The 17,287-nt window shown below is 31.1% G+C and overlaps 1 protein-coding gene across 1 annotated transcript in view; it reads right to left on the reverse strand.

The window, feature by feature from the left end:
- The window catches only part of LOC123654498 (NACHT domain- and WD repeat-containing protein 1), a 62,916-nt gene that overhangs the window by 35,810 nt on the left and 9,819 nt on the right, over positions 1-17,287 (reverse strand). The window contains exons 4-13 of the mRNA XM_045590398.1: positions 15,197-15,366; positions 13,303-13,457; positions 11,131-11,299; positions 10,378-10,537; positions 9,514-10,258; positions 9,288-9,431; positions 8,884-9,084; positions 7,339-7,514; positions 6,356-6,502; positions 3,639-3,757 (exon numbers count right to left, since the gene is read on the reverse strand). Of these exons, the coding sequence (XP_045446354.1) occupies positions 3,639-3,757; positions 6,356-6,502; positions 7,339-7,514; positions 8,884-9,084; positions 9,288-9,431; positions 9,514-10,258; positions 10,378-10,537; positions 11,131-11,299; positions 13,303-13,457; positions 15,197-15,366 (2,186 nt within the window). The remainder of the gene's footprint in view (positions 1-3,638; positions 3,758-6,355; positions 6,503-7,338; positions 7,515-8,883; positions 9,085-9,287; positions 9,432-9,513; positions 10,259-10,377; positions 10,538-11,130; positions 11,300-13,302; positions 13,458-15,196; positions 15,367-17,287) is intronic.

Raw genomic sequence — 17,287 nt, forward strand, 5'->3', positions numbered from 1 at the left:
ATACTGCTTGAAAACAGTATTATTTAGCTGTGGTCTTCTGTAAGGTCGAGGTACTACCCCGGGCTGCTCCATATTTTGAGCAGGAAATTCCTGCTGTGCCCTACCTAAGTTAACTTACAGGCTTACTCCCCAAGTCAAGCGTGCATAAAGGAGTTTTACTTCAGTAACGTTTTCTTATATATTTTAGGAAGTACAGATTTATCAAATTGTTTATACAAGCTTTCCGCGCAGGACGTCACACGAACAGAATGCATAATTTTGACGACTCTTTTCTCTTCCGTGAAAATATAGCATATACCTATCAATCAGCGATAACGTAACATTCTTAAAAATATTGAGTTTATCCATTACAAAGAAATTAAAAAAAAACCTTTTCTTTTTACACAGATATAGAAATAACTGATAATAAATAAGTTTTGTATAATAAACTATAGTTTGTGAGTTTGATTACGAATTCGCACCGGTGATTACAAATGGGTTCCCGACCGCATTCACCATAAAGTAAAATATATGACTGGAAGCTGTATTGATTTGTGCAATGGATATTGCCGAGTAATACAGCAAATTGTAATTTATTTTAATTACGATTCGATCTTTTTGTAGTACGTACTACGTAGGAGTCGTTTATTTTTATTAACGTTTTAAAATGTGAAATGTACTTATATAATTATTAATTCGTAATAAAAAACTTCTACTGGCAATGTTATCAGTATTTTAATTATTTTTAACATAATGAGATCGATTAATCTAGTTCAATAATTGTATTCCATTCTGATTACGCACAAAAATGAATTAATAATTTAATAATGTATATATATATATACTTGAGCAATTTTTTTGCTAAGATTATATGCAGGCGTGGATCTAATCCTCAAAAAAGGTTGTGTTTGCAGCCACCCGAAAATCGGCAAAAAATACTAGTTGGAGTACGAACTCACTTAAGAACAATCATGACTTTGAAATGACTTTTGAATTTGATTATTTCCTTTTTTTCGCATACCAGGAATTCGGACTTAAGTTTTGAAATAATCCTTAGAGGAAGTTAGACCTGATTTCGGCCGTTTCAGTTTCGATTAAATTCAAAACCAACTTACGTTACAAGTACATTAGCGTTGTGGGTAGTATTTTAAAATCAGCGCCTCAGACCATTTTGATTTGCCACCGCAAAAATTAAGTGAAAAAGGTAAAAGTATTGTATGTATTAGGGATGTGTTACTAAAAAAATCTATTATTTTCGGTGAAATTTTTCGCCTGAACTTTTTTTAGGCGACCGATTCCATAATTCCATAAAGTTATCGAGTCAAGGGATAATATGATTCGTTCTTTTAGTTACCCATTTGTTGATCCACCCCTGATTATATATTCATATAATAAGAAGGTAATTGATATTTTATTAATGGTAAGCAAAGTGGGATAAATAAAGTATGTCTTAAAATTTGCATTACCTTTAAGTTTTATATTCTAGTGTTTTGGTATCCTCACGGTAATAGATGACGGAAGCTTTTTTGGGACAAGTAAGTGTTTTTTATTTTAAATTTAAATTGCAACACTTACTGCATAAAATACAAAAATATATTTACATACATTCAATTTAATTTAAAAATACTAGTTCTTTGTCAAACTATTGTTGATTACATATAAAGGATTTGAAATATAAGCAATTGGTTTCTGATTAATTGAATTTCGAACTATAACAAAATTTTATATTAATAGATCGAACCTTATAAAAGAGTAAATAATATTTAGAATAAAATATTCTTTTACTTTTTTCCCATAGTATTCAATAATAAAGATTAGTTTGTATTCTTGGAATTGCTGAGAAGTAAAATTATGATGTATCATTTGTTTTTTATACATATTAAAATCAATTTCAGTAGGGATATTGAATAAATTCTTACATAAATGTATGTACCGAAAATGTGGGACTAAATTTCAGGATTATACACATCTAAATAATAATATTTGCCTCGAACAGGGATAGATATTAATTTTATTGTTATATAAACTAAATGTCGTACTCGCTGTATTAATAACATTTACTCGTATTGATAGCTAATTACTTTTATTATAGACCAAAGTTAAGAAAAGTAATTGTATTGAAGTAGGTTCAGTATTTTACGAGAAGAACCTTCATTTTAAACAAACCACCTTTACAGTAAAAAAATAACAGTGTCAGAAATTCGCATGTATCGGGAACCGCTTGACAAGTAATGAGGGCAAGTTATAAAAGAACTGGAGATACTAAGTGCAATTCATACTGGCATCGTTTTCAAGAGTATAGTCAACGTTAAACATGGTTCAGTTATCCATAATAGCTATGATGAATCGAGATCATTTACTCTCATGCAAGTGACAAGGTTAGTCGAGATACTGTAACATAGAGTACATGTATTATGTTGCTGAGCACAAGTGCATTATCTTAAACAGAGTCTGCATATTATTTGATTAACATGTTTTTAAATTTCTAAAACAAATTGATTTATTATTAATTGATTGACGATTTTCCGCGCGGAATTTAACAAAACATTTATTGTTTAGTTCGCAGTTATAAAAAAAAATTAAATAAAAGTAGCCTGAGTTACTTCTTATTACATCAACTATCTGCCAGTGAAAGTTCCGTCAAAATCGACGAGGCGTCAATATGCTACGGTACTCGCTACCATCAGTCAGACTGTGTGCCACCTTTATAGTATAAGCAAAAAAATAATTGTTGAACATATTATTGTGCGCTTTGAACTTTGACGCAAGTATACGTATAGACGTATGTATTTATAAAGTGCTGTAACGCTATTTTAAGTTTTTTAAAATATATAGACTGGCGCTTGACTGCGATCTCACCTGATGAAGTGTAAGTGAAGATGAAGCCTAAGATGGAGCGCGCTTGCCTAGAAGATGCCTATTCACTCCTGATTTAAAGACACCCAAGTTATAGATAATTAGAAAAACGGAAGCCTGAAGAGCATTCCAAATTTTTGCGGTGCGTATATATTTTAAGATTTTCTTCATCTTTAATGTAAATCTTTCGTCTTTATGTTCTTATTGTGACGTTTTTCGCTATCCGCTTATATATTACACCGTCTTAATTATGATGCTCCCTATCATTTTCAATAAGCTTGGTCCTCTGCTCAGGTAAGCACTTACTTTGCAAATGCCAAAGTTTTGTTCGTGCTTTGTATAGCATTTCAACCGCATCAGGAAATTTTGGGTATCAAGGGAAAGAAATCACGAAACAAAGCAGACACGGGTACTCTCGGTAGCTATAGTTGGTTAATACAATTATTATTTTTTAAATATAATAAAAGATAAAATAATAGAGCCTTAAATCTTTTTATACAATTAACGGATACACACTAATATTTTCTAGATCATTATTTATGTATAATTTATTATTGTCTACTTCTGTTACAATCTTGTTATAATTTGTAATAATAATCTTGTCAGTAATAGCCGCTAAATATTTATTTAATCTTCACTGCACCCAACAGGAGTTAGTCCCACGCTACGCCAAGATATTGCATGGTTTATTTATATACATAAAATTAATTAAATTGTAATGCATTAATTTTGATGTGATTAGTGTTATTTTTTATTCTATTCATATGTTTTTTAAATAAGTAAAGATAACAAAAATGACTCACCATCCATTAAGTGGTACCAGCAAAGGCTTGTCGTAACCATCACACCACGCCATGGCGGCAGTCACAAGTGTTGCGAGCACGCCCCGACGTGCCACCGCTGGTCGCAACCACGCTATTATCTACATAAAATACGACCTTGCTAATTATAAATAATACAGGTACGTGATTTAAGATTAAAATTTAACACATAATATTATGCGTAATTTTTGTTATTTAGATTTTTATCCGTAGTCATTCTCTCTAAATTCTGAATTAGTAGTAAACATATCTTGAAAATGTACTGCTAAATTGCACGTATCCACGGAGGCTGTGTTGAGTCTCACAAAATGAAAATTACGGGAAGGGCTTACTCTTAAACCTCTTTATTTTTATAGCAATGCGTTAATATGCTATAAAATAAACACTTTTATACAGAACACACATAAAACTATAAATAAAATCATTTGAAGTCTTTTTTTTAAATATTATTAAAAAGAATCGATTAAAAATATTATGTCGAACGTCAACTTTTTGAATGTACGGATGATAGTAAAATAATGCAAAAATCACTTGAAAAATTAAACTTTTTTTATTATGCTGAGAAACTGTTAATTTAGAAGGCTATTGGATATAAAGGCTGAACAATTCATCAATTTTTCATAATAAACATTTACAGACCTCCAAGAAGGTTATGCTTTATTTTATTTAATAAAATAAATTAATTTTTAAACTTGATGTAACGCACTAAAATAATAGTAATTTTTAGAGACATAAATAAATATATCATAATCGAAATAAAATAAAGACTGGACTTAAGTTTTTTTAATATATTAAGCCTTCCTGACGGAGATGAGATAAAAATACCTAAGGCGTGTTTGCGGATATCAGTTCAGTTCAGTTGGCGGATTTTAGGAATTATTTTAAATACACAAAATCATTCTAAAAATATTTCTTCTAAGAGAAAGTTAAAACATTTTCATCTAAACCCAATGCGCAATAATTAAATTGCGTTATTTTTAAATGAACTGAAGTTCATGATCTTAAAATTTACAAAAAGTTTTTACTCTCGCTTAAACTCAAAGTACAAGAAAACAGAGGTATAAACAAAGCTTATTCTTAGAAGTTTTACTTAATATTATTGTGTATTTTTACTATATTTATAAAATCTAACAATAACACAACGTTAAAATGTGAACAAAACGGCGAGAAAATGTCCAGTACCATGGTATATTGAGACAATTTTAAATTTTATAATAAGAAATGCACGGAACTTTGTGAACTTCTAAGCCCTCAAAAACCTTACGAATTAACGATTGCCCTGTTTGTATAGTCTCAATATATCCTGGCTTATCTCGAACTATTTAAACTTCGAGGGCCGGTGAAGCCGTAACTAAACGACAGATTGGAGAACTAAGGTTTAAAATTAGATAAGTTCGCAAATTGCCCGTAATTTCCTCTCGTTTTGTAAAATGAATGAGCGTTATTCGACAACTTAAATGATTTAATTGAATAATTTATCAAAAGTTTAGTAATATATTCTGAAAAATTAGCATATATTTCGTTGATATTGTTTTATAGCTCTATTTATTTTCTTCTTTATTTTTAAACAACAACAACTGTAAGTTACAGAAACAATTGAGGAATTTTCGAAATACTTTTTCATGATTTTTACAGTTTTCAAGATATTTACGCAGATAAATAACTAAATACGTTACTGCTCCATTTATGATCATAATTCTCCATTCAATACTCAACGCCCATTAATAATTCAGGAGATAATTATAATAATCGTTGTTGACACAAAAAAAAAGTGACATAATTTTACTACAGTAAAAAGTATAGTATTATTATTTGTCCTTGTCTGTATATGTACACATGTCATGTAAATGTTGAGCGATAGAATAATATCGTAACGTGGCGCGGACTTATGGAGGCTTATGTCCAGCAGTGGACCGCGATAGGCTGAAGTGATGGTGATAATGATGAGAATAATATCGTAAGTAAATGACGTCAAAATATGGTTATTTTAATGTTATCATGAAAATAAAAATGTCAACGTAACCTACATTTTGTATTTTCATTCGGTAGAAATGTCCTCATAAAAAACCCATCAATAATTTAACCGTGTTTCGTCGTCGAGGCTATAAGCTCACATTGATTGACAGTAAGCTTCTCACTTAATTAATTGAACTTTATCATTTCATTTTAAGCAACCTTCTTAGTTAAATTTTGAATATATGAACAATGTTATCCTTGTAAATAATATATTTAAAAATAAGTTTTTTTCTGATATTGATATTAGATTGTGATATTAATAAAATGCTTTTAAGGAAAAACACAATAATTTGAGTCACAAAAGACGTGATAAAATTATCTTAGGGTTGACAGTTCATTGCCCAAGTATAAAGTGGTATATATTTTGAAAATGTCCACATATTTACTTCTAAAAACTTTTAACTAGTATTATTTCTGGCTATTTTAACTTTAACTAAATCCGCTTGTTTGATATTAATGTAATATATGTGATGACGATAATTCTACTCAAGCCGAATTCGATTCTCGTTCATAGGAATCTCTTACGTGGTGAACACATAACTATTATTAAACAATAGTTTTTTAAATTTCGTTCTTAAATTAAATAGAATCATTTAACTTTTTCTACAGATATCATAAATACATACATAATAACAAATATGTATTATATTTTAAAGTGTGGGTGTGTGTAGTTTTTGACTTACCTGAGCACCTAATTGCATAGGATCTCTAGTAAGAATGTCACTTGATTTCCTGACAGCGCCGTAAACTAGCTCTACGTCTCGATCCAGGATATAACAGCGGACGTGCTCGAGAATACAGCGTAGGTATGATATTGTAACTGTTTGTACCTGTTGAATCATACAAATACACATATAGTAAAGATAAAGTTAATATATGTAGTAATAGGTAATAATAAAAAGTAGATATCAATTGTTATTTTTAACAATAGGTTAGACAGAAAAAATTCTTCTCTTGTAAATTTTTCGTAATTAGTTTATTTTATCCTATGATACAATAAAGAATATATAAGTTTGGTGATAATTAAGTCAAAATATAATCTTACATAAGTAAACTTTAAAGAAATACTTAAAGAAGAAATATAAAAAATACTGTCGCTTTAAATTCAATTAAGGAATTGTGTTGATTCAATATTAGGTACACTTTGGTAAACGGTTATTAGTTGTTTAGTACAATAGATTCAAACGTTCGTTTCACTATAATTGTCTTCAAATAATAGGCTATATCTATTGATTATTATTATTGTGTCAATTGCCAGTAAAGGTAGAAGCATAATCAAAATATCAATAATTGAGTAAACGATGTATAGTCAAGGTTCTAACACTAGGTACGTAAGTCGCTTTTTGGTTGTTTTTAAATTTTGGTAGCATTTGCTAGAAAATTGAAGACATGTTTAGTAGAAACATTTATAAGCATAGTCTAATAAAAACTCAAATAAATATCAAAGTAACTAATCACTATAATGGTGTCTACATAAATGTGAACTTTTAGAAATCCCCGTAGAGATAAATTTGCTCTTGCCAACCTCAAAATTTAACAACGATTTTTAATAGTTTCAATGTAAATAAATTATACATAAATGTAGCTTATTTTGATACATATATGTGTTGCTGGAACTTCAACGATAATAAAATCGAGGTATTTTTAGTTTGAGAAAAAAACTTACAGCAGCAAGTAAGAAGTCGAAATTGCAGACAGTAAGGTCCTTCAGTTTGGAAAAGTCACCAGCAAGCAGAAGATGTAACCAAGATTCCTCTACGTGTCTCTGTGTAAAGGCCGCTGCAGTTCTGCTGCCGGAATGGAAGGGAGTAGAATCTAGCAGCGCTTCGTCATCGACACAACCTGGTAAAGAAAAAACGGTAATACAGAATTAAAATATTTTATATGACTTTAAATTTTTTAATATTTTCTGGTGAAGATTATTATGTTTTTGTATTTTTATATAATTTTTAATAATTATTGTTATTATTTCGTATTGACCATATCGTCATCAAATTAGCGCAAAACAATCTTTAAATGTTTGATATGAATATCTAAACAGACTTTAGAAACAGACTATATATCTACATGAAAATAATTTAAATAATACTCCTTTTATAAAATTCACAAATACAGATAAAGAAAAAGCACAAAAAAAGTTTTATAAGTTTTTAAATTATAAATACAATAATAAATGAATGAATATGGTGATTGAGCTTTATGTAATGAGTACACTTAAAATTCACAGAAATGTGAACAGAACTACTACTGACTACTGATTCAAATAAAGTGAATTGTTCCGAGAGACAATGCAAGGTCTGTAAATAGAAGAATTTTCGAATGTCGATCTTGTAAAACAAATTTTATATATAACCGCTCCTATGACTGGGGTTTTAAAAACATATAATAACATTTATAAAGAAGCGGATATTGATTTATTTAGTGACAATATAGCGGCGTAAAAAAATAGTTTAAGTAAATTGATAATATAGTCTGTTTTAGTTTTTTTTTTTATTTATTTAACGCTAATTTAAATTTAAATTTTATTGTCTTACATTATTTTATTTCGGTGTATATATATGTATATATTCGACGTAATGTTTTTTTTTCTTCTTTATAATATATATTTCAAAAATGTGTTAAGTTAACCTATAATTGAAATGTATAACAATAAGATTATGATATTGTTGATTTTTATTGAAAAAAAAAAATGTAAAGTTAAAAATGTTGGCTTCCTATATTATAAAATAAAAAATAAAATAAAACATATGTTGTAAGCGTCACGCTTTACGGATATTAGTTAAATATAAAAAGTAATTGCTATATAAATCATGACTACGTGTTACAGTAGCGAGAGAGAAAGCTTGCAGCTTTTCCTCGTGAAATCGTAATTCTGATTATCTGAGTGAAAAATGAGCCAACCCTGCTGTCACCAGCGAAGGCAATGAGACGAGAAATAAGATCTTCTTTGTTTCGCACTATAATAAGTCCAAGTAGTGTTTCTTCAACTTTGTTTTTTTCCCCTTTGATATATTAAACGTAGTTTCGAAAAAAAAACTAAAATGATTTAATTTAATACTGTAAGGTGTTGAACTTTTTTTAAAATCTATTCTTTTCAACATCTAATCATCGCAGCGCCTAAAAATGTACATTGGTTATACATAGAGTTAGTATATTCAACTAATTTTGTTTTTAATATAATAAAGTGCTTTTTCGTAAGACTAAAACTTACCGGGTTCCTGAGTTTCAGATGTATCCGTGTCATCAGTATCGTTGAGGAAGTGAGCGAAATGTAAGGCGGCAAGGTCTGAGTGCGCGTCCCGCAGTGCACTTTGAACGCGCACGTACCTGCGACGAGCGCGCGTACTTGCGGCCGCCGCTCGCCACCTCACTGTACTCCTACCCGACACCACGTTCTCCGATATTATTGATTCTATAGAAAGTAAACGAAAAAATATATCTGTATAAAGTAACAAGTATATTTCCTCCTATTGTCTGTATTTCTTTTTCAGTCGTCACAAAAGTGATGACTTTAAGATACTCTTATGTAAAGTTTCGCGACATGAAAAGGGAAATTCAATCTAAGTTGAGCGACTTTTCGACGCTATGTCCAAATATAATCCTAAAAATACTTACTCATAATATATTTAGCAACACATAAAGTGGAAAAGTTGAAGTTGGCGTCCTTGAGAGAAATAACAGCTTCACTGTTGCTAGTTGGCATCAAAAGTTCCAACAGTTCGAGCTCTGTAAGACCGAACTCGGAACAAGTTATGTAACCTGAAACACAAACACAAAGGCACAGTTGCTAATAATATTTGTAATGCTAGACAATAGAAACTTTGAAATTCCAAATATTTACCAGCCAATTTACTGAAGGCTTTAGAACCGAAGACGACTTCTAAATTGTCAAAAGCACCATCAATGTAGTCACCGGAGCTATTATTGTCAGGAGTTTCTTCTATCGCGTCCAACAAGTAATAACAATTCTGATCTTTAAACTTTTCTTTTTGAGCTGGGGTTAGTTGCAGTAATTCCAAAGATACCGCACTTGTGCAAACTAAAAACACGTTTCTCGGTAACGACATAGGAAGCCAGGATAATCCTGTTACAATATCACACTCTAAGGGATTCACTCTATGAACGTTGTCGATAAAAATGAGCAAGATTTCATTTTCCATGTCTTCGCACCGTCTTAACAAACTTTGAAACCAATTGTTTATATACAGCGGGTCGAAACTTGCATCCTTGGGGAGATACCCTTCCGGAATGTTTAAGATAATGGAAATTTGTTGGCACATTACTCTCAGTAGTTCTAGATTGTAGGCCGAACGCGGCGTAGACGCTGAGAATCGTATTATCCTCAAGACGGGTTTCGGAAAAATTTCCTCAAACTTGAAATACAGATGAGTCAACAAAGAACTTTTTCCGGAAGCATCGGGACCATATATCAACACCGGTGGATGTCGAGATCGACTTTCGTAGTTTTCTTTGGCATTATTTAATATACTTTTCGCTGCGTCTTCGATTTGTTTAACATTAACCTTATAGTGTTGATTATGTTCTATACATATCCTAAGATGAGTAATGTGTTCCAGGAAAACTTCCTAAAATAAATGTGTTATACAATTATTTTTCTTGTTTCTTATTAACACATTAAATTATGAATAATAATTTTACATTACAATAATAATTAAACATTGTGAGTGTATAAAATAAGGTGTACCTGTACAGTCTTTTTTCTTCCTTTGCCCTGATCAGGCTCAGTGCTGAGGCTGTCGTCGATCAGCGAACATACTACAGCTTGCACACCTTCTCTGAAGGGTGACAACTTCTCTTCATTATCTGAAGCACCATCTGTTCGAGATGAATCAGCGGACATGGCTCTAGAGAAAAAAAATTACATATTTGCATTTAGAAATGAAAAATAGCGATATTATCACGATTTGCCGACTTTTACTTTTAAAAAGCCCATATGATAGATATAGATTGGAGTATAGAATAATCCATGTAAGCCATAAATTTCGTTGGGTCTCTTCTCGTATTTGTAATAAAATATAACCTAAAGCTGCACTAGGCCAATTTACTCACGCTTTTGCATAATTTGAGTTTGCAGGAAAACCTCGTCATATTTATTTTTATTTTTATATATTGTAAAACTGTACTTCTGATGTTAAATAGAGTGACGAACAAGTTTTACTTTATTTGTACATTGAAATAACGATATTTTGATTACTAAAGTTAATCAGACAACTTACTCGATTTATTTTTGTGTTACCCACACATTAGGGAATTCTAAAAAATGTTTAATATTATATCAAATAAAAATCTTAGGACCAAATATAAAACCAGCATATCAAAAATTTCGATCTAACGGGTACATCGTTCAATAGCTTAATTGGCTAAAGCACCGACACGATCAGTCGGAGATGCAGTTTCGATTCGGTCGATTTTTGATATGATATTAAAAATTACTTACTCGAGCCTCACAACGTGTGTTTCTGGTAGAAGGTCTTCAAGCTCTTTTTGAATTCTTTTTAATCTTTTATGTGCTAATGCTGTTAATTTAGAGTCATCCGCCTCCAAATCTGGAATGTCTTTTAAAACGGCTATTAAACCTTTAGGGTGCTTTCCATTAGTTAATAACTCTGTAACAAGAAAATTAATGTAACAATGTACTCCAGGGATAGAATTTAGAGAGCAAAAATGTGTTTAACTATCAAAGAATTATATTTATCTTTTTTTCGCAAAATATGAATATGAAGTAAGTGATAATAACTATATGAAAAGATAATACAGCTAAAAAACTTAGCGATTATATTACTTATTTTAACCCTTAATTAGGCGCATGGGGTCACGGCAATTTCAAATTGAAAAATATATATCTTTGAGAGATTTGAGCGCGCCCACGCTCACTCTAGCTTCCTAACTTCCCTCAGGGTACGCAAATCAGTCGCTTCCAGAACATCTACGCATATGCACTGGTCGCTTTTCTCTAGAGCGCTGACCCCATGCGACCACTTACGTGATTTTTTTTTGCGGAGGTAAGTTTTTATTTTTATGTTTTTACTTCGTTTATATTCGTAAATTGGTAATTTTTTATATTAGTATATATGTATTTATATACCGGCTATTTAATTTACCTATTTTTGTGTTTATTTGCACAGACTTTTTCTTTTATTTTCAGTTTATTGATTTTTTAAGTGCTAATAATAGGCAGTTATTGGAATGGCTGGAGGTGGCCGATGATGAACAAGATGTTGCTAGTTCTGCTTCGGAAGACAAATTAGTAAACGGCAACGCTGTGAATGGTTCCCATATGATTCTGGTAGTAAAATTGAAGAGTTCGCAGATAGTCAAGTTATATCATCTGAATTTTTGATTGCAATGAACAACTTTGCACTAGTAATAATTTTGGAAGAGAAGTAGAAATCTGGCTATATTTTGTCATCTTCTAAAGTTATCTGGCATCAACGCATTTATCATACTCAGATCGAATGCTAATAAAGAATATTACACATACAAGACATATTTTTTTTTTTAATTGGCAGCAGCACTTATAGAAAATCACAAAAAGCATCGTATTAGCAGCTTTCTGTCCCTGCGTCAACAAAAAAAAATGGCTCCGTGAAGCACATAATATGAAAAAGACGGTGCATCAGTCAATATCTAAGCGCGGACGTTGCTCATTGTATCCTAGGAAGAACGACAAAAAAGTGCCAACCAAATGTCATAAGTGTTGTAAATTTGTTTCTCAACAACACTTTAGAGTATACTGCGTCGATTGCAGATAAAAATAATCGGCTAATGAGACTTATTATTATTTTTTTAAATAAGCGCATCGGCTAAGTCAAAAATTATGTAGTCTTAGGAGTAGTTAGGAATTTGTCATTTTTCGTTTAAATTTTAAGTCAGAGCTATATTTGTGTTTATTAAAGTTAAAGATAATAAAGAACACTAATATTTTATATAATCTAATCATTGTTTTATTTATTTCATACACTTCTTTTTCAATCTTGTTTTTGGGGTCACTCGAGACCCCATGCGACTAATTGTGTGATTTTCTTAATGCGCCTAATTAAGGGTTAACACAAGAAAAATAACATTATGCTTACAGAACCTTCATCATACGTACATCGTTAAAATAGGTGCACGAAACCATCCCATTTAAAGTTATTGGATAGAAACAAAGCTACAAATATTTTATCTCTGTAGCGTACAATCAACAATTAGAGCAAACAATGATAATTTTTTAACGCAGCCGTGGTTGTTGTTGGCGAGTAATTAGGTTGGCGAGTAAACCATTGCACTATTATTCTTAATGAAAGCGAATATATTTTAATAAATAATGTACAAAAAATATTTTTTTAAACAGAATTGTTTTTATTTAAATTTATAGTAAGAAAATATTTGACAACCGCGTGTAGTGGTGTCTGTAAGCGCTCAAACACCAACAGTCGTGGGTACGATGCCCATTTGGGATGGACATTAATTATTATTAGTCCTCCTCACTGTGCCTAGGAGATAGTATTTAGCTGTTGGTCTTTGTGGTTATCAAGAACTAAGCTGCGCCAATCCTTCTCCTACAGGGAGAAAGAGATCTATAGCCAACAGTGAGATGTTAGAGGCTGTATAAATCAATAGTAGTTACCTATTGCCAGTTCGCATTGTATCTCGACAGGACTTTTAAGTAAATTGGTAACATCCGCACCACCTTCCAGCGCTTCCAGCGCTAACATATTAAAAGCCTTCTGGACCGTCGATAAATTCGTTCGCTGCTCAGTCCGCTCGAGTAAGTTGCTGTACCTAATTTACCAAATAAAAGCAATAAATCACTTATCAATTTTACCTATCTATTATATATAAGTAAGTTATTATAATTTATTTTTAACACATAAAGTTAAGTTAGTGTACTTATAAAAAATAAAAATACAATGGACATTGCGAGTGGACAAAAATTGCATTCCACGATAGAGCAAGACGTTAACTTTCGTTTTGAGCATTATTATTAAAGTACACGTAAGACAAAAATAGACATCACCATCATCATCATTTCAGCTTATCGTAGTCCACTGCTGGACATAGGCCTCCTCAAGTTCGCGCCAAATATAGCGTGAACTTATGTGTGTTGCCCATAGTCACCACGCTGGGCAGGAGGGTTGGTGACCGCAGGGCTGACTTTGGCGCACGGAAGACACTGCTGCTCGTCTTCAGTTTGTGTACCAAAGCCAGCAGGTGGATGTTTATGAAACAAAATAACTGTGTTGTCCCTTTGTCGCCTTTTACGACACCCACGGAAAGAGAGAGGGTGACTATATTCCTTACTGCCGTAGCCACACAGCAGACATACACTTTTGCATTCTAAGCTAAAAGCTAATATAATATAAAAGTACATATTAAAATACAATGTGAATAAGACTTGAAAGGATATATTCCTACTCGGAAATGGAATGATTGGATCCTAGAATACTTTGATCAAATGCGTGATAACCTTATATAAATACGAATGGCACATAAGCATAAAGGTAAGGAGGATCGGCGTATTGAATAATGCAGGTAATCTTGCCTTTGCCATAGATTTCGTTGGGTCTCTTCTCGTATTTGCAATAAAAGATAACCTTAAGCTCGAGGTGTAGCGATATTTATGTACGAGGCTCGCTTGCTTGTCCTATAAATTACTTAGTTTACGATCACACTGAGTAATCTGATCTTATTTCAGAGAAAGATCGTAAACTGCTATAGTCTTAATAGAGGGTCTGGAAGCGAAATTCGAAAATAAGAAGAACATGTTTAAAAGAATACCGCTTTCCGTTATTTATATTACTTATTAGTTAAAATTAGTGACATGTTCAGGGAACGGGGTTAACCGTAAATGGTAAATAATTTGGGAAGTACAAAATACTGTTTATAGCTCAGGTATACTCGTATTTATTTATTATATTTATATTTCGTTATAGGGAGGCTAGTTAAATAAAAATGATGAACATATAGATTTAAAAAATTATAATAATAATTTTTTTTTTAATTTTTGGATATAAGAACAATCAAGATGCAATAAAAACAATTTGTATTTTTAGTAAAATTTTATTACGATTAAATACATTAATTGTAGAACTGACAGGACTTTGTGTTTGTGTGTATTTTCATAACCAAACTTCCAAGAGACTTATGTTAGTGATGGATATAAATTCAAATAATATTTTATATTCTTTATTGCACATAAAAGACACATACAAAAATATTAGTACAATGGCAGTTGGCAAGGGCGAACTTACCTCTAAAAGAGATCTCTAACAATTCACCAATGGGAGTAAATGATGGTGTTATCACGGGGTACATACGTGCGAGAGAATAAAATAACAAATGACAAAAAAAAGATATCTTTTAAATAATACATACACTTTCAATATAATATATCCCTATGCATACAATTACAAACAAATAAAATATATACACAAAAAGTACATACATACTACATAATAGAAACATTCATTTTATTTGAACTTAAGCCACTTGCTCAATAATAAATAATTGTTGTTACTTACCATTGATCATCACCGTCAAGATGGTAAGTTCCGTCGTCATTATGTTTGTAACAAGCGTTTAGGAGAGCAGTCTGCGCGGAAGTCGATTTGACTAATTGTTCAAACAAATTAGCATTAATCTTGGAAGGTAGGACCGGTTGGTAGGAAGAGGCGTCACCACCGATGAAGCACTGTGACAGAAAAAATATTATTTTATACTTTATTGTACACCACAAATATATTACAAACAAAACATAAAGATAGTTACAGACAGTGAAGTACAATGGGCGGACTTATGGCTAATTAGTGAATGAAGTTAATCCAAAATCCTATCGTAAATCCAAATAAAATTTTTATTGAGCAAAGTTGTTCTACTAAGCAGAAAAATTAGAAGTTTAAGTTCAGCAGATTTCGTCGATATTTCCTTAGGTAGTCTTAATATTTCACTTAGTTATATTGTTTTTTTATTTACAATATGATCCCACATCGCCAAGAATGATATTATTTAAATGATTTTAAAAATAAGATTTTTAAAATTCAATGCTACTAAACAAAATCAAGGCTACCTATGCTCTTAATTGGATCATATAATCTTTTAACAAAATACATGAACTTTAGTTAAACATATATAAAATTTATTACCAATAACAACAAATAATATTAATGTTTATTCTCTTAGATGTTTTACATCCACAACAATCAAAAGTTAATTAATAATAAGACAACTTCAGTTATTATGGTATGAGGTTACGTTTAGTTAGGGAAAAAAGTTGTCGAACATTTTCTCGTGCGCAAATTGAGTCAACCTTTAAAGGAACCTTTTTGAGAAAGAAAAGACTGAATGACCACTCGAAACAAAAGCTACTTACCCAAAAACGGAATTGACGTGACTGCCCCAATCGTAACGTAATTGGGTATATAATTTCATTGATTATGCTTACTCCGAACGTTTTATAAAATAATGAGTTCAAGATAGTTAAGATGAATTTTTCGAAAATAAGCTTCAATTATGTAAGTAAATTTCCCGGTCATTAAATTTTTTTAGGATAAAAAAGATATAATATTCTAATGGTCGATTCCCTCTTTATAGGTTTAAGTTAAAAATTCGAATACTAGAATATACTTATAAAGGCTAAGAGCGCATAATGTTGTAAAACAGCATATGTTGTAACAAAATAACGACATATCCATTAATTGTTTTAATATTACTGTATCTTATAGCAGGTCTTCTTTCGAATAACTTAACTATTGTGGATGTCAGAACAACATAAATTGCATTTGCTTTAGATACTTTCATTAACTGGTCTATGTTTGGTTTCGACTTACTGAATTCTATCTAAAAAATTCTTGTGGTAAGTGAACAGACTGTGGAACATAAACCACAAACTCAGCTACTTCATTTATGTATATACCTATATATAATAAGAGCGATATACGATGACTTTATTGACACTGACTAATGGCGAGTGCCAGACAAAGAATAGTTTCGGATATGAGAGTAGACTGCTGTATGGGTTGACGGCCACTGTCCATTAGTAATATCACGCAACTTAGAAGCATTTGTAAGTATAATCAGCTGAAATGGGTGGGTTAAGTTAATGGAATCGTTAAAATATGAATCAACAAAAAATCGTTGTGTGATATTTGAAAAACATAAATAAATATAAAGTTATAATAATTAAATTGGTAATTTCACTTGAATCGCACATTATTTTGATAAAAAAATATATATTGTAAAGTTTTATTCGCACTTTGTAAGAATGTGAATTAGGGAACAGAAACAGGTGTTACGTTGTTATTACATCTTTAGTGGAAGTGAAAAAGGTAAAAATTTGTTACCCTGTCTGGCTTCTAAGGGTAACTAAAAGTAAAATAATAAAGTGATAAACACAATATCTTATCAAATTTGCATATTAAAAAATATTCGATGAAAGTGAACAATGGTAAAATTACCTTTCCTGGCTCTTAAAAAGAAATAAAGGGAAGGCTGTGTGAAAAACACTATACTCGTAATTGAAATATTCTACAACGGTTACTAATTATAAATAATTTGATAAAGAATGTTAACATAAAATTGTTGAAGGTGTAAGAAGTTGAATGTTAATTTTAGCA

Source organism: Melitaea cinxia, chromosome 6 (assembly GCF_905220565.1).
Source record: "Melitaea cinxia chromosome 6, ilMelCinx1.1, whole genome shotgun sequence".
Classification (NCBI taxonomy): domain Eukaryota; kingdom Metazoa; phylum Arthropoda; class Insecta; order Lepidoptera; family Nymphalidae; genus Melitaea; species Melitaea cinxia.